A 24,489-nucleotide genomic window follows, 5' to 3' on the forward strand; every position below is an offset into this window, starting at 1 on the left:
ACTGTTTATTATTTTGATGGCTGAAATAAGTTTTCCAAAACACAACAAGCTGTAAATGGATCCATGGGCTATTCATTTGCAGTGCATAGCACCAAAGGGAAAAGCCAGTTCGTTGGGTTGATGAGATTGGAGGTGTGATATAACCATCCTCAGAGAACTCAGAGTAAGTCAGGGATCACATCCCAGGTCTGGTGCTCCTGAAGAGTTCAGAGCTGCAACTGAAAAAGGTCCCCAGTTAGAGGAGAAGATGAAAGGCAGAGAGGGCAGAACACCTCCTGAAGAAACAGTGGTGTGTTAAAGGGAGGCGCATTCATCTTCTTTTTTAAAACTGTCCTGGAGGATAACTGATTTCCAGGATTGGGTTTCTGTCAGGTGGAGAGCCAAGTGATTCAGGAACACATATACACACATTCATTCTCTTCCAGAGTCTTTCTGTATATAGCGTATCACTGAAGACTGCATAGAGTTCCCTGTGCTACACGCTGGATCCTCAGTGACTGTCCATCTGACATACAGGAGTGTGCCTACGTTATTCCCAAGCTCCTGATTGACTCCTCACACCTATGTTTCCCCTCTGGTAACCAGGAGTTGGTTTTCAAAATTTTGCGAGTCTGTTTCTGTTTTGTAAATAAGTTCACTTATTTAATTTTTAAAAGTTTAGATTCTACACATGAGTAATATCATATGATACTTGTTTTTCACTTAGTACGATCATCTCTAGGTCTGCCCATGTTGTGGCAAATGGCATTATTTCATTTTAACGGCTGTATCGTATTCCATTGCACACACAGACTACATCTTTACCATTCCTCTGCGGAGGGACATACAGGCTGTTTCCACGTCTTGGCGATTGTGAATAATACTTCAATGAACATTAGGGCTTAAGCCTTTCTGGTAAAGGACCACATTTCAATTTGATGGACATAAAATTAAGGAACTCAGAGAACCACACAAAAGCCACTATCTGCAAAAACAAATTGGGGTTCGCGTTCTAGAGCTCCAGATCCTGTTATCATCTGGGAGACACAGGCACGGTCATCTCCAAGGGTTGGTTTGGCTCCACGAGGTCATGACGTCTCCCTTCCCTGGTCAGAAGCCTACTTGGAGCTGCGTGTTTTCACATCTCTGACAGCTCCAAGTCCAAGGGGGCCACAGCCAAGCTTCCATCCAAAGTTGCTCAAGTGCGGAGTCCCCACACTTTCAGGACACAAAGTGGGAATCCTTCATGCATTATAGTTTGCCGCTTGATTCTCTGGCTGTCCTCATTAAGTCCCAGAGTAGACAGAGTTTACTCAAAGCAAGTTTTATCTTCTCTTGGAAGTGCTGTGGCCTCCTAAGTGGGTCCATTTTGAAACACCTGTGAAATCCCTCTGTTCTATTTTAAGATTTAAACAATGTTGCTGAACCAAGACACTGTTTATAAGTCTGACTCAGGGATGCTATTAACCACCACCAGAAGAAACAAGCCAAGACAGGGGGTGGGACTCACGTCCTCCAACGTCAAAGCAGAACATTTCTGTCCGAAAATCATTTTGAAAACAGAATGATCAGACTTTTTAATCATGGAGGGACATTATATCTGTGAAATGAAGTGTTGAAACAAGTGTGAATTGGGGGCAGAAACAGTCCTTCTCTTGAGGAAACAGCATTCTCTCCTTGGTCTCAGCACTAAAAAGACACCTGTCTTCATTAATCGAGTTCATCGGCTCAGAGCAACTCTTTGTTTTCCAGCATTAAAGGGAGAAGGATGGGAGGGATAACCTGAGTGTGATAGTTAATGTTCTGCGATGGCAGACTGGCGTGAGTGCGCAGTCCCACTGCAGGAAGAGCAAATTCCAGGCTGAGCGGTGTGCGTGGATTTATGGAGCAATTTAGGGAGCCACCCTCCAGAGAATTGCTGCCACTGAGAAGGCACTTAAAGTAGGGCCCTGCTCGCTGGAACACAGGGGCTGAGCGGGCGAATCTCGGGTTGCTATTTTCAGGGACACATTTGTTTCCAAACAAAGGGCTCTCTGCCAGCTATTTTAGAAGTCTTTGCATATTTACTCAGCCAACTCTCTGCGCTGGGGATTGTCTTTGGGCACTGAGGTTTTATCATCAGTGTCTATTTAAAGCAGGATGAAAAACAGCTCCAGATGAAAACAGAGCATATTTCCAGCCTCAAATGTGAAGACACTTCCTTTTCTTACAGGGCTGAGATCTGGCTTCCCTCTCTCTCTCTCTGAAACTGCCACCTGTCTTAACAGTCTTCACTGTGTCTTAGTTTAATTGGTGCTGTTTTGTTTTTAGCGGTACATAAAATTATAGTGCGCCTTAACAAATTATAGATTGGATGAAATATGGTGTCTATGTGTGCATGGTTTTGAGAGAAAGCAAATCTTCTCCATTAGGACCTAGTTACAATCTCTATCTGGTTACACCCCCCATGGAACACATCATATCAAGATTTCAGGTCATCAAAGGGCCAACAGGCTAGTATTCACAGGGTGCGAATTAGGGGAGGGAGAGAAATGGAAGAGAGACAACAGGCTCAGTACAGCAATATGTTGATTCCAATCTCTAGCTCTTGGGAAGATCAAAGGTCCTGATTCAGAATCCTCACTTCTCCGGCACCCTTTGCCTGCAATCCGTTCCAGAACTAGCTGTTCAATACAAGGCGCTGGGGACCCAAATAGGAAGAAGGCTGTGCCTGCCCTGAGGATGCTCACAGCCCTGCAGGGAACACCTGCTGCCTCTCACACACGCACCGCTGACTTCTGAACTCAGAACAAGTCTGACTTTGAAAGTCGCCAGCCTCAGGTGTCACTAGCATGTCACACTGCGGGGAGGTGAGCGCGCCCACCTGCCTCTGCTGCTGGAGGAGCTTGGGGGTTCGTGGGTTAGGTTAGGTGGCTTAGGAGGGCGGTGGGTTAGGACGAGGGAGAGGAAGGTGGGGGGCAGCATGGACTGAGGCAGACCACTCAGGGGTCTTTGGGGAGCAGGACGAGAACCGGTGTGGGGCACAGAGCCGAGCGGGTGGTGGGGCTGAGACCCGAACCCCGGCTGCCTCGGGTCTGCACCCCCAGCCCCACCACACTGCTCTTCAGAAGCGGGGACACGGGGCTTCCCCAGTGGCGCTGTGGGTAAGGGTCCACCTGCCAATGCAAGGGATGTGGGTTTGGTCCGTGGCGTGGGAAGATCCCACGTTTTGAGGAGCAGCTAAGCCCGCGCTCCACAGCTACTGAAGACCAGGTGCCCCCAAACCCCTGCTCCACCCCAAGAGGAGCCACCAGCCCGAGAGGCCTGTGCACCGCAACTGGAGATGGTCCCCGCTCACCGCAAGCAGGGAAAAGCCCACGCAGCAGCAAAGACCCAGCTCAGCCGGAAATAGATAATAAACATGAAGCAGGGACTCAAGCAAACCGCCCTGGAGGCCTGCCTGGCCTCTCCCGCTACTGCTGCAGACGGTCTGGGTGTTTGAAAGCCCGCCCCACAGATCCAAGGGAACCCACCCTTCACGGCACCAGGATGGGATGAACCCCGGGAGGCAAGCAAAGCAGGACCCATACCCTCCACATGCGGGCAGCTCGGGGTGGGGAGAGGGCTGGGGCAGGGGCAGGACAGAGGCAGATTGTGGGGTCCAGACCCCTAAGGGAGGCCCCAGGCTCTGGAGAGATGCTCTTCTATCCCTGTCCAGCACCGCCTGACCAGCTGGCTCAGAAAACCAGGCTTTCTCCAGCGTCAGTCCCTGACTACCTTCACGGTTTTTCACATGCTCACAGGCCAGCATGCCCTGATGACTTCTGTCCAAATTAATTTTTTGGTTAAACAAATTTTAGAGAATTTGATTTTACTACTGTTAATATACAGGGGAAAGTAGTAGCAATGGCCATAAATAGGAGGTAAAAGAAAAAAAGTCAACAGTGTTTTCAGGTCAACTGCTTTTGTTTGTAATCAAGTTTTACTAAATAAAGTCTTACTGGAACAAAGCCAAGCTCCTTCATGAAACTTTCATGGGGCAACAGTAAAGCAGAGGCAATGACACCCAGTGGCCTGCAAAGCCTAAAGTAAGTGTTATCTGGCCATCTAAGAAGGTTCGCACACCTCTGAAACAAATACGGCTTCCAACTAAGGATGGTAGCCTGTCCTCTCTGTTAAAAAGAGGGAGCATTGAAGGTTCATGAGGTGTTGATAAAGAACGTATCAGCATCAACCTGAGACCTTCTCACTGGCAATGGAAAGACTGAATGAATATTGATCGAAAAGGAAATAACTTCATCACTGTATGATGTGATCCCATTCAGCATTCCCTAAATTATGTTTCACAGTACCGTGGGCAGAGTTTACACCAGGGGAAATATTGCATTAAACCAGTCCATACATCAAATCAAATCTTATATGTAAATGATAGAACATGTGACTTGGCAGCAAAGATGGGTGAAGACACTGAACACCTGGTAACATTAAACTCGCAAAAGAACTTTACTATCGGTGGCTCAGTTGGTAAGGAATCTGCCTGCAGTGTAGGAGATGAAGGCTCGATCCCTGGGTTGGAAAGATCCCCTGGAGAAGGAAATGGCAACCCACTCCAGTATTCTTCCCTGGAGAATCCCATGGACAGAGGAGCCTGGTGGGCTACAGTCCATGGGGTCGCAAGAGTCGGACAGGACTTAGCGACTAAACCACCACCACCAAGCAAAGAGAAACTTGAGAAGATCTGCGGGACTGGAAAGGGACCGTGGGTTGAAGCCAGCACTGTGAGTTGGGCAGGCCTCAGCTCCTCCAACTCAGGACACAAGGGGTGACCCTAAGTCCTAGGAGGCTCTTGGTAAAGCACTTTGTGCCCCTATCACCCGCGAGGCTGATGGCAAAAAGCCATGCTGATAAAGGGCCGGAAGGGTGATAAGATCTAGTTGGGAAAAAGGAGATAATGGGTTCAGGTGAAAGGCAGGCACGGAGACCCAAATGAAGGATGCGGAGAGATGGGAGGTGCCATGTGGGCGGAAAGGGGGGATGCCGAGGGAGGGGGCCCCGCCTCCCCGGGGACTCGGCTCGGTTCTGCACCCTGAGCCGAGGACACAGGGAGGCCTCCTTTCTAACACTTCAGCTTCCCCCGTGGAGTAGGGCTCCGTGATGCCAGCAGGGCCCTGTCTATTCTCTGCCCTCACGCATCTCCAGGCGGATGAGCTACCTGCCTCCAAGTTCACAGCAGCCAAGGAAGGAGGATATTCATTCTAGAAACTTCGTCTGCACGTTTTCCCTTAACTCTGCGACATAACGGGTCGGGCGTCCATCTGCACTGCCCTGCTATACAAACACCTCAACCCAGTCCCTACCTCCACTTTTGTCCTAAAGGAGGACCAAGGCTGTGGTTACTCAAATCAAAACCAGGGCTTCCCTGGTGGCTGAGGGAAGTGGTTACGTCACCCGAAAGGTTGGTTTTAACGGAGCTTTAACACTAAAGGGGTAATGATGGTAAAGAACCCACCTACCAATGCACGAGACACGGCTTCGATCCCTGGTCCGGGGAGATCCCACATGCCGCCGGGCAACTAAGCCCGTGGGCCGCAACTACCGAGCCTGCGAGCCGCACCTCTGAAGCCGGCGCGCCCTAGAGCCCTGCTCCGCCACGAGGGGAGCCGCCGCAACGACAAGCCCGCAGACCACGGCGAGAGGGTAGCCCCTGCTGGCCACAGCTAGAGGAAAGCCCGCGCACGGCACAGCCATGAAGACGCAGCGCAGCCAAAAATAAATAAATAGCATTAAAAAAAAAAAAAAAAAAAAAAGACAGGCGTGCCAGCAGCAACAACAGCACAGGGCAGAGCCAGTGGCCGCGATGGAAGGAGACCCCGAGGAGCGGGCAGCACCGACCCCGACTTGTCGTGCGCCGGGCAAAGTCCCAGGCGCGAGACCACCCCCTGCAAGGCCGCGCACCCCTGCCCGAGGGAGGAGGGCTCGCGGCCCCAGATCAGCCCCCATTGCTGCTCCGGCGCGCTGGGTGATGGGGATTTCGCCTTTGCCTAAGGTGAGGCTGCGCGAGGCTGCGGGGAGAGGCGTGTTTCAAGCCCCACGGCGGCATAGACAGCTCTGCCTGCCGGGGCCCAAACGGAATCCCCTGTGGTTTTTAGGGTCCCGGGCAGACACAGGGAATCAGGAACCTGTGGCCAGTGTAATGGGGCAGCGGATTTTTACCTTCCAGCTTCCGTGGCATTTTTAGATATAAAAAGTTTCAGTCTTTGGTTAACTTCCCCAGGGAGGTGCTTTGGGGGGATTTTGTGTGCGGCGGGGGTGAAGGGAGAAGGCGGGCTTAGAGCTCCATCTCTGCTGAACAGAACAGAAGAATCACAGTGAACCTCGGAAACGCAGTAACAGGCTAGGGCCGGGGAGCACTGGAAGAAATAAACTGAAATTAGAAAGACGTTTGCGTGCCCTGATGATGATTTTTATGTAATTTTCCATGTACATCCATGTACGTGGGGCAACCTACAATATGAATTTCTTCGTAATTAAGCCAGTAAAATTCAGCCATAGAACCAATGAGCACATCCATATAATTTGTGCACCAAGAAAAGTGATTTTAACGGAGGTTAAGAGCCTTTCATCCAAAAGGTTTGTTTTAATGGAGGTTTAACACTGAAGGGGAAATGATGGGAACAGAAAAGGAGAACATCTCATGGAAGTGTCTTAAGTGTCCATAAAAAGTGTCCATTTATCGCGTCCAACCCACCCATGGGGACATTCACATCTAAAGTGTAAACTGGAATTTAGAGACTTTATAAAAAACTGTTTTTAATCTCAATGTGCCCCAAATGAGAAGCTATCAATGAGTGGTTAGGGACTCTTAAATTCAGAGATTATTCAATTGCTCTATTCTATAAAAACACTTTATGAAATTGTCATAGGGATTAAAAAAAAAAAAAGCTGTACAATAAATACCGAATAGCATTCTCACACAAAATCAAAGATTTTGCCTACCCCTCAAAGGCATGGACTACATAAATATAAGCTCAAAGAAAATGTAAATGGGTTCCTTTGAAAATTATCAGCCAGTGGTTTTAAGAAAGGAAAGAAGAAGCGGAAGGGGGCGGTGGCCTCGGGACCTTCTATAACATCTTTGTGGAGGGCGCCCAGCCTAAAGGACAGAGGCCCACGGAACCTGCCACACATCAGAGGCACCAGGGCCACAAATCTCCCCTCATCACAGCTCACGCATCTTCATCCAGGCTAATTCTCATCTTCCATTTCCACCCCAAGTCCAGCCTGTCCCTGGATCCCTGCCTTTTGTCTGTGAGCAATTTCACTACTAATGAGACAGTAAAATTCAACATTCAGAAAACTAAGATCATGGCATCTGGTCCCATCACTTCATGGCAAATAGATGGGGAAACAGTTGCAACAGTGATAGACTTTATTTTTGGGGCTCCAAAATCACTGCAGATGGTGACTGCAGCCATGAAATTAAAAGACGCTTGGCTCCTTGGAAGAAAATCTAAGACCAACCTAGAAAGCATATTAAAAAGCAGAGACATTAGTTTGCCAGCTAAGGTCCGTCTAGTCAAAGGTATGGTTTTCTAGTAGTTGTGTATGGATGTGAAAGTTGGATTATAAAGAAAGCTGAGTGCTGAAAAATTGATGCTTTTGAACTGTGGGTTGGAGAAGACTCTTGAGAGTCCCTGGGACTGCAAAGAGATCCAACCAGTCCATCCTAAAGGAGAACAGTCCTGGGTGTTCATTGGAAGGACTGATGCTGAAGCTGAAACTCCAATATGTTGGCCACCTTATGCAAAGAGCTGACTCATTGGAAAAGACCCTGATGCTGGGAAAGATTGAAGGTGGGAGGAGAAGGGGATGACAGAGGGTGAAATGGTTGGATGGCATCACTGAATCAATGGATATGAGTTTGAATAAACTCCAGTAGCTGGTGATGGGCAGGGAAGCCTGGCGTGCTGTGGTCCATGGGGTCACAAAGAGATGGGCCCGACTGAGCCACTAAACTGAACTGAACTGAGACAGCCTGGGGCCTGGGACCCTTTGCTGCTGTGCCTGCACCTGGACTAACATCTCTTCCAGCAACAGAATACAAAAGAACTAGCAGGGACTAAACACAACTACACATATGTGAGCAGTTGGGGCAAAATATGGACAAGAAGATATACAGAGAGACCAACAAACCCAACTGCCACTTCTGAAGAGCTGGGAACAAAAGCAGGGCACTGCGCATGCCCCCTGCACTCAGCACCACCAGAGGGGCGGGCGGACCCTAAGACACCCCCAGCCCGACCCCTGGACACACGCCGCCCCCGCCCGTCTCTAGTTGCGCTTTTGTGTCTGACCCTGTGCGACCCCACGGACTGTAGCCCACCAGGCTCCTCTGTCCATGGGATTCTCCAGGCAAGAAGACTGGAGTGGGTTGCCACGCCCTTCTCCAGGGAATCTTCCCGACTCAGGGATTGAACCCCAGTCTCCTGCACTGCACGCGGGTTCTTTACGGCTGAGCCACCGGGGAAGCCCAGGACACATCCCCATCCCTCATGTAAGGAGCCAGCTGCCCCATCCTGCTCAGGGAGTGGGCAAGGAAGCCTGTTACTTGTTTTCACTCCCCGCTATGAAGCAGGGACCCCAATAAAACCTTGCCTGAACTTCCTGTCTGGCCTCTAATCAATGTCTACTGATTGAGGAGGCCGAGAACCCTGGCCAGCATTACCAGAATCACCAAGGTTTGGCAAACGGGAGCCACAGCCCCCTCGCCGCCCGTCCACCCCAGCCGCCCCACCTTCAGTGAGGTTTCCGTGCACACGCGATGCCTGCTCGGCTCCCCGGTGAACACACGAGAAGACCTTACATCTGCCGGGGAGGCGACCAGCCAGGGGAGGCTGAGGGCAGCAACACCGTTCTCGGAACAGGAGGAGAGGCGTCCCTGCTCAGGCCACGCCCAGGGGGTCAGCCAGCAGCAAGGCTACGCTCATCCAGCAGAGAACACAGCCCCGGAGAAGGTGTGTAACGTGTCTGGGCCCGCGGCAGAGGAGGGACAGCTGAACACGTGTATCCAGAAAGGCGCTGCGGCTGACAGCTTGCAGAGGCCGGGGTGTCTCTCAGTGCAGCCACAGTTAAGCCCCTTGACCAACCTAACTTCTCTGTGCAAGCATCGTGCTGGCTTCTGGGGCCACAAGCTGAGAAGCACAGGATGCGCGCCTCTCAGGGGTTTATAATCAAGCTGGGAAGCCTCACGGGTAACAGAATGGCCTGTGGTTCCTAGAGGGACGTACAGAGCCCCAGCCCCCGCCCCCAGAGCACCGGGGAGAGAGCCTGCAGGGGGCTTCAGGGAGGAAGCAGCACCTCAGCAGGCTTCTGGGGTTCCTCGGACAGGGAAGAAGGCGGAAACCCAATCCCAGGGCAGGGCCTTTGCAGGAGCTCGGAGCTGTGAGAGGCTCGAGGGCCAGAGGCTCCAGGACAGCTGGAAGCTGAGTGATCACCCGTCACAGGAGAAAAGCAGGTGGTGGAGGGGGGACGAAGCTGGGGGTGAGGTCACAGAGCAGCGGGCATGGCTGACCGCTGGGGGAGCCAGGAAGGCGGGAGTACTTCCGGGCCAAACCCACCCGACACCTGTTTTGTAAATGAAGCTGCACTGGGACACGACCACACCTCTCTGCTCATGTATTTTCTATAGCTGTGATTGGGCTTCCTGGTGGCTCAGCGGTAGAGAGTCCGCCCGCCAATGCAGGAGACAGGGGTTCGATCCCTGGGTCAGGAAGATCCCCTGGAGGAGGAAATAACAACCCACTCCAGTATCCTTGCCTGGGAGATCCCATGGACAGAGGAGCCTCGAAGGCTACAGTCCATGGGGTCGCAAAGAGTTGGACACGACTGAGCGACTAAACACCACCACCGCCAATAGCTGTGTTTGCTACAGCGGCAGAGGTCGGGAACTGAGACGGAGGTCACACGGCCCAAAAGTCAAAACATTTCCTATCTGACCCTTTTTTTAGTTTTGCTGATCAATGGCTGAAAAATGTGAACTCTCACTGGGGTTTCTGTCACTGACCGGAATGCATTGTCAGTTTCCTCCTGTGGTCTCTAAGCAGCACGGCTTCAACCTGCTCCCTCCCCACCACGGACATAAGCTTGTCTGGACCGAATGTCTCACTCTCAATCCCAACTTTTCTGTCTTCACTTGCTGCTGATCTTTTTTTCCCCGGGTTTTTACTTTAGGGCTTTGCTGTGCTTGTCTTCCCTGACATGGTCACCAGCCTCCTGCCCACCAGCAGCAGCTCACCACTCAAGCTGGAGTCATGTTACTTCCTTTCCCTCCTCCCCAAGTTCTTCATAAACTTTTCTACTACTTTTCAAATGCGGCTGAATATCGATTTTTTTTCCCCCTTGCTGTTACCGCTTTCAAATCCCATGCTCTGACAAATAGCTACTCTTCTGAAAAAAAAAAAAAAGAAAAAAAAAAGGTTCCCCTCTTGTACAAAGCCCTTGGAAAATAGAAGGTACGCCCACCAGCATTCAGAGAAAAGGAAAACGAAGAAATAACCTTGCTTTTCTGATGGGACAAACAGTAAAAGCTTTCTGTGTACATCCCCGTATACATTTAAAACCAAATTTGATCTATAAAAATTAAATTTGCACATGATTTTCCAGGGCATACATCTCTAATATACAGCAAGGAGTGTGACTGTTGTTTTATTAACCACTGGCAATAAAACCCAGAGTTTTCAAAGCTGCTTTTTAGGGCACACAGTATATATCACTCCCTGGGTCCTAAGCCCAGGGTTGCCTCTTACCCACTGTGTTACGTCGGGTCAATTAACCTCTCTGTGTCTCAACATCCACATCTTCCTAAAACAGGGGTAGAGAGGAACTGAAACTAACCTATCTTACAGGGCTGTTCCGAGGATGGGATGACGTGAGCAGTTTATGCGGTGCCTGGTACACAGAAAACGCCTTGCCTGTGTTAGCGAGCACTGTAATCCTGAGGTTTCTTTCTTTTCCCCAACCCAGATTCAAGAATAAGAACATACTGGGAACAGTGCCATGAGACTCGATGTTTCACGGTGAACATGAAGTCGTTTCTGCCCCCATCTCTCTGGTTTCCCGCACTCTTGGCTCCTTTGGGGTGGGGGTGGGGGTCCAGGGATGGACACGGATCCAGAACTAGCCAATCACAGTATTCAGCCCCCGCCCCACCCCAAGTCCTGCCTTCACCGAGGATCTGGGTCTCTGTGTTTCTGCTGGGTAGGCTATTGGCTGGAGTTGTTGGTTGGCCATCTTTACTAGCCACTTGGAAAAGCTTCCCAGAAACAAAACCAACACAGTAAAATAACAAACCAAAAAAAAAAAACAAAAAACCCAGCTGTGAGAGATGAAGAGGACAATGAAAATGCCCCTAAAACAAACAGGAGCCTTGGGATCCAGTCATGGTGTCCGGAAAGCCCCATTACGTGTGCGGATTTTTTTAACTTATGGCAAGTTTCAGCTGGGTTTTCTGTCCCTTGCATCCAAAGAGTTCTGCAACACCCTAGTGAACTGACATGACCTACGACCAGACCTGAAGGCAAACCTTGCGCGTCTTGGTGCTGCAAAGAAAGCGTGGCAAGGAGAGGTGGTAGCCGTGAACTCTAGGCCCGGGTCTGTCTGCAGCCAGTAGGGGATGGCTGGGAGGACCGTTTCATCTTTCTGGGTCCTGCCGTACTTGTGTGTCAAGGGAGAGAGGTGACTGAAAACCAATCTCCGAGATCCATTTTCAGTTCAACCATCCCAAGAGTCTCTATGATTTCTGGGTTTGTTTCAGTTGCTGATACTGTGGTCTAATTGGTTACCGATTCTCTTTATTTTCCTGCTTCCTTCTGTTTCAACTTTTTAAATTTTCTATTAGACTCTCAGTCACTATACTCCAAGTGTTTATTGTCTTCACCTTCAATTGCCTTCTAAAGAAAATACATTTATTTTTGTATACTTGGGCATAATGATCCCATTTTCTTCCCATTCCTATATTTTTCAATCTAATTAGGGTGATAAGTTCCTTGAGGGTTGAAACCAGAGTTTTCCTGTGGGTGTAAACATTATTATTATTGTTCTTTTTTAAATTGGCAAACCAACCTGCCAGTTTTTACGGAGCGGCAGGATATGGGTTTTAAGTAATGTAAGCAGGAAATGGGTCTCTAGCCCACACAAAATAAAGGCAAAAGTACCGATCTGCCCTGAGTCCACAGCTGCCTTACTCGTTTATAATTGTAGTCTGAACCAAAATTCCCCCACAGAACTTCAGCGTAACATCCACATCTAAAGAATGTCAGACCAAAAAAGGGAGTTAAGGGGACATCCTGTGGGCCTCACGTAGCCATGTAAATGATCTGACTATTTCAGGGCAGTATCACTCTTTTCTCATCAGTGGTAGGGTTTAGGGCCTGAGCTAAGTAAAAATTACTTTCATATCACAACATTCATTGATTTTTTTTTTTATTAAATAGCTCTGAAGTCCAGAGGGGATGAAAGGAACTGGCTGAAATGTGGACTCATCACTTGCAGACAGAGCCCCCAGAGGATGTCACCCACGATGCTTCCCTGTCTGGTACCCATGGGGCTGGTGACCCCATGCTTGCTCATCGGGATCTTAATTATGAATGAGAGCCCAGCCCAAGGGCCTTCATGATGACTTCTTGGCAGATACAACCAAATGACCTGGAGGCAGAGGTTCCAGGGGTGGTTGGTCCAGCAACTCAGGGATGCCGTCAGGGCCCGAGTTTGTATGTCTGTCCACTCCTCCATCCACAGAGCCTGCTCTGACCTGTCGCTGACCTCCTTCAGGGCTGAGAGGACCTGTGGGTCCCTGCCTCCCCACACACCTGCAGCAGAAGGCGGGAACACTTCGGCCCCAACATTCTAAGCACGAGTCTTTGGTTTTAGTAATTTTACTTTGCTAAAATTTCCGATTTGCTGAAAAGTTGCAAGAACAGTACAGGGAGCTCCTTCATGGTGTATCCCTTCACTCAGATTCATGCGATTTGATATTTTCCACCTCTCTCTTCTTTCTCTCTCATTTCTGTCTCTCTCTCTCTCTCTCACACACACACCTCTCCCCTCCCCATCTTTTGAACCATGGAGAGCTGGTTGCAGATACTGAGAGTAAGAACATTCTCTTTCTCGTATAACAAAAGCACAATGATCAAAGTCAGGAAATTTAAAGTGGACTCAATTCTAATCTACAGTCTGTATTCAAATTTCAATAACCGTCCCAATAACGCCCTTTATGGATAGTTTCCTTCTGCTCCAGCATGTTCAGGATCACTTAGCTGTCATGTCCCAGTCACTCTGTCTTTCAGAACCTTGGCATTTTTGAAGAGTACTCGTTAGTTGTTTTAATTGGGTTATTTGCTTTCTCATCGTCGAGTTTTCAAAGGTTTTCCATATTCTACATTTAAGTCCTTATCAGATATGTGATTTGTAAATATTTTCTCCTCACCTGTGGCTGATCTTGTCATTAATTTCACAGTGTCTTTGGAACAGCAGACATTTCTGATTTTGATGAAGTCTAATTAACCATTTTTTTCTTTTATGGATCATGAGCACGAGTCTTGAACTCTTTCTCACTGGACCAGCCTAGGTTACAAGTTCATGAAACAATGATAGTGCCTGGAACAGAATATACTAATGGCTTGAGTCAAATGAATTGATCCAACCCTGATGTCTTCCCTGAAGTGCAGAAACCCAAGAGGTGGAAAAGCCCATTTAAACCCTGGGCACAGTTAGGAACACGCTAGGCAGACCACCAAGAAAGATCCTCCAGTCACAACTCCCGGGGTAGAGCCAGGCAGCCCGTTGCACACCCTCAGTGTGGGCCCACCTGACTCCAGGGACCTTCTCCACTAGCACTGGGCCACATGTTCCAGTTCCAAATTCCAAGAGCCTCTGCACAACATAAGTCTTCAAACCCCACTGTCAGACTGTGGCTTTCTGTCCCACACTTGTAGACGATGGTGCGCACAGCTCAGCATCTCCAGAGCCACTTAGACCGCCCTGCCCAGGGCCCCAAGTGATCCCCACGGGATGCAGGGCAGGTGGGTGGCAGTTCCACCAACTATTCCCCCTGGCACACACACCTGCCTCTTCCTCACACCCGCCCAAGCCAGGGCATTGGTCTGGCATGTTCTTGCTCTCTTCATTTGAAAGCACCAAGGAGAACCCACAAGCAATGATTTTTTGGTGCTGTATTCCCTCTGCCTGTGTTAAAGCACGTCTAATTCAAAGCCCCATAAGCCGATGATTATGGACCACTCGTTTTTAACCTATTCACATGTTCTCTTCTGAATTAATCAAGAGAATAATTGGAGGAGGGGGTGGTGGGAAGGAGAAAAGCTGAATCAAGTTTGGAAAAGTGTCAACGTGCCAAATTTCTAAACGTTTCTTCGACAGCAAAAGTTTGGTACCCCCTCCCCTCTGAGAAAGGGTGCATTATTTCCACATGCCTCTGCCTCTGTTTTATTCTCATCAATACAGGCAAGCTCTTTATTCCTCCTGTCAAGATGGGGGAATGGTCTCCGTGTGGTTCTAGGACATGCTTGGGTTACCAGCGGAGACGCAGGGTCAGTTACGAACTGCTCTGGAATACAAGAACGACCCCCAGCTCCACCCCTTTCACCAAATGCCACTCAAACTGTATCTGAAAAGCCCCGGTTTTCTATTTCCATGTCATCTCTGTTGACACCTAACTGTGGCCATGTATCATTAGTGTTATGTCCGAACTCCACATGCTGATGTCCTCCACAACCTGATTTTGGAGGCTGAGTAATCACATTTACAGATAAAGCAAAGAGAAAAAGAATTTTTGAAGTTCGACTTACATTCTTTGGACATCCCCACTTCAAAGCACTTCTGGAGCCGACAGTACTGGCATCGATTCCTGGTGACTTTATTAATAACACAATTCTTATCTCGGTGACAAGTGTAAATCATGTTCTTCTGAATACTTCTGCGGAAAAAGCCCTGCAGGCAAGTGAAAAGAGGAGAAAATTAAGCAAAACTACTGAGCTTCAGGAGAAATCAAAGTCAACCTTATCAATGCATTGACTGCTCGTTCTGAGTAATGAAGTGATGGGAGCAGAAAAGTTAACTTATTTAAGCCTTAAAATTCTTGTGTCCTTGTGAAATATGACAGTCATATTCAGAGTCTCTCCCTTTGCTGCAAAGCAGAAAGTTCCTTTTAATCAAAACTGGACATGACTGTTATTATCTTGCTAAAAGAAAATGAATGCCTTGGGAAATACAATGCAGCGTTGACTTCCCTCCAGACAGGCTTAACTTCCTAAGTGGTTCCCACGCTGGCCAGAGTGATTTCAGGTGAGTCTACTGTCAAGAAACCCAACAGAAGAACCATTCAGTTTGCAGAAGAAATGATATGCTTCGTGAAAGAAGCAGGTCTTTTCAAAGGTGTCCTCTCCAAATCCTTTTACATATTCAGCTCATGTAACAATATTTAAAACATGACTTAATTTACAGAGTGTTTAAGAAAAATATTAGCCAAGGTTGGAAACAAGGCAGAAAAATGACTGCTTGGTCATTTAATGGCATATTAGAGTTGTGTTGTCCAATAAGGTATTGGACAATAAGCTGTTAATAAGCTATTGTCCAATAAGCTATTAATCACATGTGGTCATGTAAATCAAAATTGATGAAAATTAAATAAAATTAGTGTGATAATCTCCACGTCCATCCAAGTTGTGGCAAAGGCCACTGTTTCACTCTTTTCAGCGGCTGAGTAGTATTCCATTGTATCCATGTACCACAACTTCTTTATCCATTCAGCTGTCAATGGACACTTAGGTTGCTGCCATGTCTTGGCTATTGTAAACAGTGCTACAATGAACATAGGGGTGCATGTATCCTTTTGAACCATGGTTTTCTCCAGATATATGGCCAGAGGTGGGACTGCAGGGGCCTATGGTAGCTCTATTTTTAGTTTAAGGAGCCTCCATCTGTTCTCCATAGTAGCTGCACCAATTTACATCCCCACCAGCACTTTCCTCCACGTCCTCTCTGGCATTTATTGTTTGTAGACTTTTGGATGATGCCCATTATGGCTATTGTGAGGTGACGTCTCACTGTAGTTTTGATTTGAATTTCTCCAATAATTAGCGATGTTGAGTGTCTTTTCATGTGTCTTTTGGCCATCTGTATGTTTTCTTTGGAGAAACGTCTACTTAGATCTTTAACCTATTTTTGATTGGGTGGTTTGTTTTTTTTATACTAAGTGGCACAAACTCTTTGTAAATTTTGGAAATTAATTCCTTGTGGTTGCTTTGTTTGCAGATATTTTCTCCCATTTCAATCATTCAACAGCCACATATGTGCAGTGCCTACCACACTGGATAGCACATGTACAGAATATTATTGTCATTTTTGCAGAAAGTCTGCATATGCAGCCCTGACTCATAAACTTACCCAGGTCGTCTAACGGTCTCAGGAAAAGTAACTCATTGTGACTTACTGTTTATTACTGATTGGACCCTGACTCTGTAAAGATTGTATACAATAAGACTGGTAACTTAAGAATCATATTGGTCTATTACAGGTGCAAAGATTCCTGCCCAGTTGAGCTATAACCAAAGATTACTGTTTTATTGCCTTGCAGGGCATTAATCAGTTGTGTCTAACTTTGCCATCTTATTCCAGCATTTTTTTCCCCCATCACTGTATCAGGTACACTGTCTGTCTGTGTACCTACCTACCTAGGCATTTTCTCATATCCTTCTTTGAACCAATTTATCCTCCTCCTCTTTTCCTCATTAATGTTTTAAATAAATCCTCAATATGAGTTTACTGCATATTTGAATAAGTTACTGTTTACTAACTTTTGGATGTTATCATTTGACCAAAGAAGCAATTTATCTTGATTTTTGTGAAACTGGGATGAAACAAGTAAAACTTTAGGCTCCACAAGCACAGGGTCCCCGCCTTCTCCTCTCTGCTTACCCATCTCCCCACACAGCTCTGCAGAGAATGGAAAATTGAGTGATGCTTGTTAACACAGAGATGAATGAACAGTGACTGACAAGTAAACCTGCTGTCTTTTTCCTCTTCCAATCGCCCATCAAAAACCTCTCTGCTGCTAGGGGTAATAAAAGCAAGGAGTTTTACCTTATCAGTTGTGATGCAACTTTTACCTACACGAGACACAATTCTCTTGAACGTAAGAAACACACCACCCAATGTGTTGAACCACAAATAAGACTCACCATTTGAGTTCACCTTTCCCGGCAGTGCATTAACACTCCAGGAGCCAGAACTAAAAACCTTCAAAGCCAAAGCACAGTAGCCAAGAAAGCTCATGTAACACACATCATTTAGGATATGTACGTGGGCACCCTAGGATTTTAATGTCTAAATAACATATTTTCACTGGCATGGTTCAACTGTAAATGCCTGGAAATCTTGTTTAAGGTTGCAACTCCTGTCACATCCCAGATATACACATTTTTCCAAGAAAACATAGTTTATTTTTGTACCTCTGGAGCTACAAATATGCTCAGAATTTAAAATAACAGGTTATAAATACCCTGCAACTCTAAGAGAATCTGTGCACTGTGGTCACTTCAAACACATCTTTTCCTGCAGAAAATATTAATGCATACGGGACACTTTTGGCTGCCAGATGTACAAACTCCACTTACAAACACTTCACTGCTCTACTGCCAAGAAACACTGACATTTGGAAGATCCAGTCTCTGCAGGTGTGAAGCCAGTGAGGTGTGGACAGAGGGGGTCTCCTCCGTTTATTAAAAACTGAATATTCAGTTCAGCACATTCGTGGTGAGGGAGCATGGAGGAGAGGAAACCAATCTCATGACACCGAGATGGAAGAAGAGAGGCTTAAGAACTTTATACGGCACTAATTATCTAGAGAGTGAGGTTCAGTAACAGTGATAGCAGAAATGAAATAGGACTTCTTGGCTTTCCAAATCAGGGTTTAGGCTGGATTTCAGAAGGGGAATCTGAGTTCCAGGAAATTATTTCCACCACGACAGGATACTTGGCTAAGACGGATGCGGTCAGGTACTTTTGCACATGGGTTGGGTGAACGGAAATGCCCTTGGAGGCCACAGAGGGGCCTGTCTTGTCCAACCTCCCTCCCCTGCAGTAGATACCGTGTGCTGTTCGGTAAACCTCATTTCCACTGCTTGGAGGCTCTCGTGTGTGGGTGGCACCATAGCCCCATGCCACCAACATTTTATCCACTTAATGTTTTTATCTAGGTCGAGTCTTCTTTTATTTCTAGCATTATTTAAAATGGAAACTTTTAACCTCTGGCTCGATTCAAAAGCTAGCACTGTCATTAAAGAATGAGAGGGCACTTACACAATAAACAGAATGAAGTCCGGTAAAACAGTAGTCAGGACTTCCCCGGTGGCACAGTGGGTAAGATTCCGCCCGACAATGCAGGGGACACGGGTTCGACCCCTGCTCCGGGAAGACCCCACGTGCCGCAGAGCAACTAAGCCCGTGTGCCACAGCTCCTGGGCCTGTGCCTAGAGCCCGTGCTCCGTAACAAGAGAAGCCACTGCAGTGAGAAGCCAGTGCATAGCACTGAAGACTAGCTCCCTGCTTCACACAGCTAGAGAAAAGCCCACGTCGCAATGAAGACCCAGCACAGCCAAGAGTTAAATACATTAATGGAAAAAAAAAACAATACTCAGAAGTGATTTCACTCTTGCTGGATCCGGGTTGTGCTAAAGACGTGGAGCCCAGCCTCCTCACTTCTGCCTGAAAAGGGACAGAGCAAGACTGAGGAAGAGATCAGCCCTGACTTGAGACTTCCCTTCGAGGGATGGAGAGATAATAAACATGCTTCTCACTATGTGACTCAATGAGGTTTAAAGCCAGGAATCCATCCCACCTAAAATTGAGAGCCTCGTAATTTGGGAATCAAAAAACTGTAGCCTCTCCCACATAAAACAAAAAAAAACCCAAAAAAACCATAGCCCAAATTTGTCATATGTAAAATGGGCTTTAGGAGTATTGAGTTCTGTTCATTGCAGCACTGTTTATAATAGCCAGGACATGGAAGCAACCTAGATGCCCATCAGCAGAAGAATGGATAAGGAAGCTGTGGTACATATATACCATGGAATATTACTCAGCCATTAAAAAGAATTCATTTGAATCAGTTCTAATGAGATGGATGAAACTGGGGCCCATTATACAGAGTGAAGTAAGCCAGAAAGATAAAGAACATTACAGCATACTAACACATATATATGGAATTTAGAAAGATGGTAACGATAACCCTATATGCAAAACAGAAAAAGAGACACAGAAGTACAGAACAGACTTTTGAACTCTGTGGGAGAAGGTGAGGGTGGGATGTTTCGAAAGAACAGCATGTATATTATCTATGGTGAAACAGATCACCAGCCCAGGTGGGATGCATGAGACAAGTGCTCGGGCCTGGTGCACTGGGAAGACCCAGAGGAATCGGGTGAAGAGGGAGGTGGGAGGGGGGATCGGGATGGAGAATACGTGTAACTATGGCTGATTCATAACAATGTATGACAAAACCCACTGAAATGTTGCGAAGTAATTAGCCTCCAACTAATAAAAAAAAAAAAAAAAAGAAATCACACACACACACAAAAAAGAAGAAGTATTGAGTTCAAACAGGAACAGACTCATAGACTTTTAAAATAAACTTATGGCTACCAAAGGGGAAGGGAGGGACAAATTAGGAGTTTGGGATTAACATACACAGACACATATATAAAATAGATAATCAATAAGGACCTACTGTAGAAAACTCTACTCAACAGTCTGTAGTCACCAGTATGGGAAAAGAATCTTAAAAAGAGTGGACACATGTGTTTGCATAACTTTATCACTTTGCTGTACAGCAGAAACTAACACAACATTGTAAATCAACTAGATTTCAATATAAAATAAAAGCTAAATTTAAAAATTCTTGAAAAAGAAGTACCAAATTCAAGTGTGCTAGTTCTTGCAGCCGGTAGATGGGTAGAGACACACCTGGAGGAGAAAAGGCAGAAAAGCTGAGCAGGTCCAAGGGAAGGACTTGGTCCTCCTCCCCGGAGCGGCTGCAGGGAAGAGGGGAGGCGGGCAGGGCCCTGGAGGAGAAGCTGAAGGGTGGTCTGGGGAGTCCCTGCCAGGGAGCTGGGTGCACCCATCCCGAGTGAGGGGCTGGTGGCTGATTCCCGGACCCTTCTCAGGTGTACATTTCTGAGATCCCAAGTGGGTCCTCACAGCAGGGAGGGGCATGTTGAGACAGCTTGAGGGGGAGGATGAGGGGGCTTCCATGGGCACAAAAAACAGCAAGGAGGAGGCAGCATGTGGAGACGAAGGACGGACAGATCTGCCACCTGCAGGGGTAATAGCTGTGGTTTCTTCAGACTCACGGACACAGAGAACGGCTCTGTGCTGGCTAAATCGGAGGAGGGGTGGAGAAGGGATGGCCCGAGAGTCTGGGATGAGCGGCTGCAAACGATTATATATAAGATGGATAAACAACAAGCGCCTCCAGGATAGCACAGGGAACTAGAAGGAATATGCTGTGATAAGCCATCATGGAAAAGAGTATGGAAAAGAAAGTAAATATGTGTATAACTGAGTCACTTTGTTGTGCAGAAATTAATACAACATTGTACATCAAATATACCTCAATAAAATGAATGAAAAAATGAAACCAGAAACAACTATGATTTCTTGGGACTGGCCTTGGGCTTAAAAGATATCAACCAGAGGGCTTTCCGATGGCTTCAGCTTTCTCTTGGAGTGGAGACCTCAGCTCACCTCTCTGGGGACCTTGGGCGGGTGTCTGTGGCCAGACTGAGGCTACGGTGCCAATCCCAGGAACTGGCTCACAGTCTCCGGTCACCAGTTAGTCTGAGGACCTGGTTTTCTGCCATGAGGTCAAGAAGACAGACCTGCATCACAAACTGAGTCAAGCGTATCCTAATCATGGATTTTTCAACCTTTCTAACTTCATGTTCTTCTACTCTTGCTATCAAAGAACTAGGGGTCAACCAAAAAAAGAAAAATACTCATATGGTACAGAAGGCCACATAGGCCTTAGAGCCATTTGTGAGCCATCTGCTTCACATCTTAGCAATAACCACAAAACACCCACATCCTACTCAAGATTTCATTTGTCTTCCCTCGGGGATACAAGGTACCCTTGTTCTAACTGATCTACTATCTACAGGACATAAACAATCATAAATCAGAAGGAAAGATAACTGTCTCTTGCAAACCTAAACATTTTCCTAAACCTAAATACTTCAGATTCCTAATTCCCTTGACGAGCTAGTCAAATGTCCCCAATCTAGACAGGACATGGGAAAAAGTGACTCATCTCACTCTCCTTTATGGTGGTGGTTTAGTTGCTAAGCCATGTCCAACCCTTGTGACCCCATGGACTGTAGCCCAACAGGCTCCTCTCTCCATTGGATTCTCCAGGCAAGAATACTGGAGTGGGTTGCCATTTCCTCCTCCAGGGCATCTTCCTGACCCAGGAATCAAACCCAGGTCTCCTGCATTGCAGGCAGGTTCTTTACCAACTGAGCTACAAAGGAAGTGGTTAAGAATTAGGCTTTACATATAATTATATATAATGTCTTATTCCAAAAAACTACTAGAACTCTTCAATGAATTTGGTAATGCTGTAGGTTACAAAATTAACAGACAGGAATCTGTTGCATTTCTATACACTAACAACAAAAGATCAGAAAGAGAAATTTAAGAAACAATTCCATTTACAATTGCATTAAAAAGAATAAAATACTGAGGAACAAACCTACCTAAGGAAACAAAAGACCTGTACTCCAAAAACTGTAAGATGCTGATGAAAGAAATCAAAGAAGACAGAAGCACATGGAAAGATATACCATGTTTGTGGATTGGAAGAATCAATATTGTTAAAGTGAGTATACTACCCAAAGCAGTCTATAGATTCAATGCAATCCCTATTATATTACCAATGGCATTTTTCACAGAATTAGAACCAAAAAATCTTAAAATTTATATGGAGACCCAAAAGAGCCAAAGCAGCCTTGAGAAAGAAGAATGGAGCTGGAGGAATCAGGCTCCCTGACTTCAAACTATACTACAAAGTTATAGTCATCAAAACTGTATGGTACTGGCACAAAAATAGACATCAATGGAACAGGATAGAAAACTCAGAATTAAAATCATGCACCTATGATCAATTAACCTATGACAAAGGCGACAAGACTACCCAATGTTGGAAAGACAGTCTCTTCAACAAATGGTGCTGGGAATACTGACATCTACATGTAAAAAGATGAAATGAGATCATTCTTTACCACCAAACACAAAAATAAGCTCAAAATGAACTAAAGACCTAAATCTGAGACTGGACACTATAAACTCCTAAAGGAAAACATAGGCAGAACACTCTGACATAAACTGCAGCAAATATCTTTTCCAATCCATCTCCCAGAACAATGGAAATAAAAACAAAAATAAACAAATGGTACCTACTTAAAGCTTCTGCACAGCAGAGGATACAATAAACAATAAACCGCAAAGACAACCCACAGGTTGGGAGAAAATATTTGCAAGCAATGTGACCGACAAGGGATTAGTCTCCAAAATTTACAAACAGCTCATGATGTTTAACAGCACAAAAACCAACAGTTCAGTCAACAAGTGGGCAGAAGACCTAAATAGACATTTCCCCAAAGGAGACATACAAACGGCCAAGAGGCATTTGAAAAGACGTTCAACATCACTAATTATAAGAGAAATTCTAATCAAAACTACAATGAGATATGACCTCATAGCAGCCAGAGTGGCTACTATAAAAAAAATCCACAAACAGTAAATGCTGGAGAGGGTGCGGAGAGAAGGGAACCTCCCTACACTGTTGGTGGGAGTGTAAATTGGTGCAGCCACTATAGAGAACAGTAAGGAAGTCCCTTAAAAAACTAAAAATAGAGCTACCATATGTCCCTGCAATCCCACCCCTGGGCATACATCTGGAGAAAAACATGATCCAGAATGATACATGTGCCCCAATGTTCATCGCAGCACTGTTTAGGATACCCAAGACATGGAAGCAACCCAGATGTCCATCAACAGAGGAATCGATAAAGAAGATGAGGTACATGTATAAAATGGAGTATTACTCAGCCACTAAAAGGAATGAAATAATGCCATCTGCAGCAACATGTGATAGACCTAGAGACGGTCATACAGCGCACAGTAAGTCAGACAGAGAAGGAGAGAGATATTCTATGACATCCCTTATATGTGGAATCTAAAAATAAATGATACTATGAACTTGCTTACAAAACAGGAGGAGACTCACAGACTTACGGCTCACAGAATGAACTTACGGCTGCCAGGGGATGGGACAGTTAGGGAGTCCGGGATGGACATGCACACACTGCGTATCTATAATGGATCACCAGCAAGGCCCTACTGTATAGCACAGGGAACTCTGCTCAATGTTACGTGGCAGCATGGATGGGAGGGGAGTAGGGGGGAGAATGGATGCACGTATATGGATGGCTGAGTCCCTCCACTGTTTACCCAAAACTATCAAAGCATTGTCAATTGGCTAAGCCTCAAAACAGAAGTTTTTTTTTTTAAAAAGAATTAGACTTTACAATATTTTTTAAAAACACAATGGCCTGTACTTTGTATAACCAATGATTATTATATATAATGTCTTCCCTTACAGAAATGGTTCCCAGTGGGAGCAGGGCTGAGATTTTTGACCTGTAAGGGATGTTTCTGTTGTCATAATGTACATGGCTGGCAAATACATTAGAGTAGTTAGAGACAGAGGTTAGAGATGGTGCCACACATCCTGTGATGCCCAGGACCCTCTCTGACAATCCCCCTGCTGTAGACTGAATGCATCCCCCAGAAATTCTTTCACTGAAGTCTACCACTCAATGTGATGGAATTGGGAGGTGGGGCATTTGGGAAGCACTTAGGCCATAAGGGTTTGTTGTTGTTGTTAAGTCACTAAGTTGTGTCCAACTTTGTGAACCCATGGACTGCAGCACGCCAGGCTCCTCTGTCCTCTACTATCTTCTGGAGTTTGCTCAAATTCATGTCAGTTCAGTTGGCGATGCTGTCTAACCATCTCACCCTCTGCCGCCCACTTCTTCTTTTGCCTTCAGGCTGAGCGCTAAAGAATTGATGCTTTCTAATAGTGGTGTTGGAGAAGACTCCTGAGAGTCCCTTGGACAGCAAGGAGATCAAACCAGTCAATGCTAAAGGAAATCAACCCTGAATATTCACTGGAAGGCCATAAGAGGAGAACCCTTTAAAAAGACACCAGAGAGCTAGCCTACCCTTTCCTCTCACACATGAAGGTAAAGGGGAGAGACATCTGTCCAGGAAGCAGGACGTCACAAAACTCTGAATCTGCCGAGTGCCTTGATCTTGGATTTCCCAGCCTCCACAACTGTGAGAAATAAATGTTTGTTCCTTATAAAACAAAACAAAACAAACAAACAAAACTTTGGCTTGGTC

General features: G+C 46.4%; 1 protein-coding gene across 2 annotated transcripts in view; it reads right to left on the reverse strand.

The window, feature by feature from the left end:
• The window catches only part of RARB (retinoic acid receptor beta), a 444,609-nt gene that overhangs the window by 86,483 nt on the left and 333,637 nt on the right, over positions 1 to 24,489 (reverse strand). For both annotated transcript variants that reach the window (XM_043454580.1, XM_043454581.1), the window contains exon 3: positions 14,820 to 14,961. In XM_043454580.1, coding sequence (XP_043310515.1) covers positions 14,820 to 14,961 — 142 coding nt within the window. The remainder of the gene's footprint in view (positions 1 to 14,819; positions 14,962 to 24,489) is intronic.

The sequence above is a fragment of the Cervus canadensis genome, chromosome 31 (genome assembly GCF_019320065.1).
Source record: "Cervus canadensis isolate Bull #8, Minnesota chromosome 31, ASM1932006v1, whole genome shotgun sequence".
In the NCBI taxonomy this organism is placed as follows: Eukaryota; Metazoa; Chordata; class Mammalia; order Artiodactyla; family Cervidae; genus Cervus; species Cervus canadensis.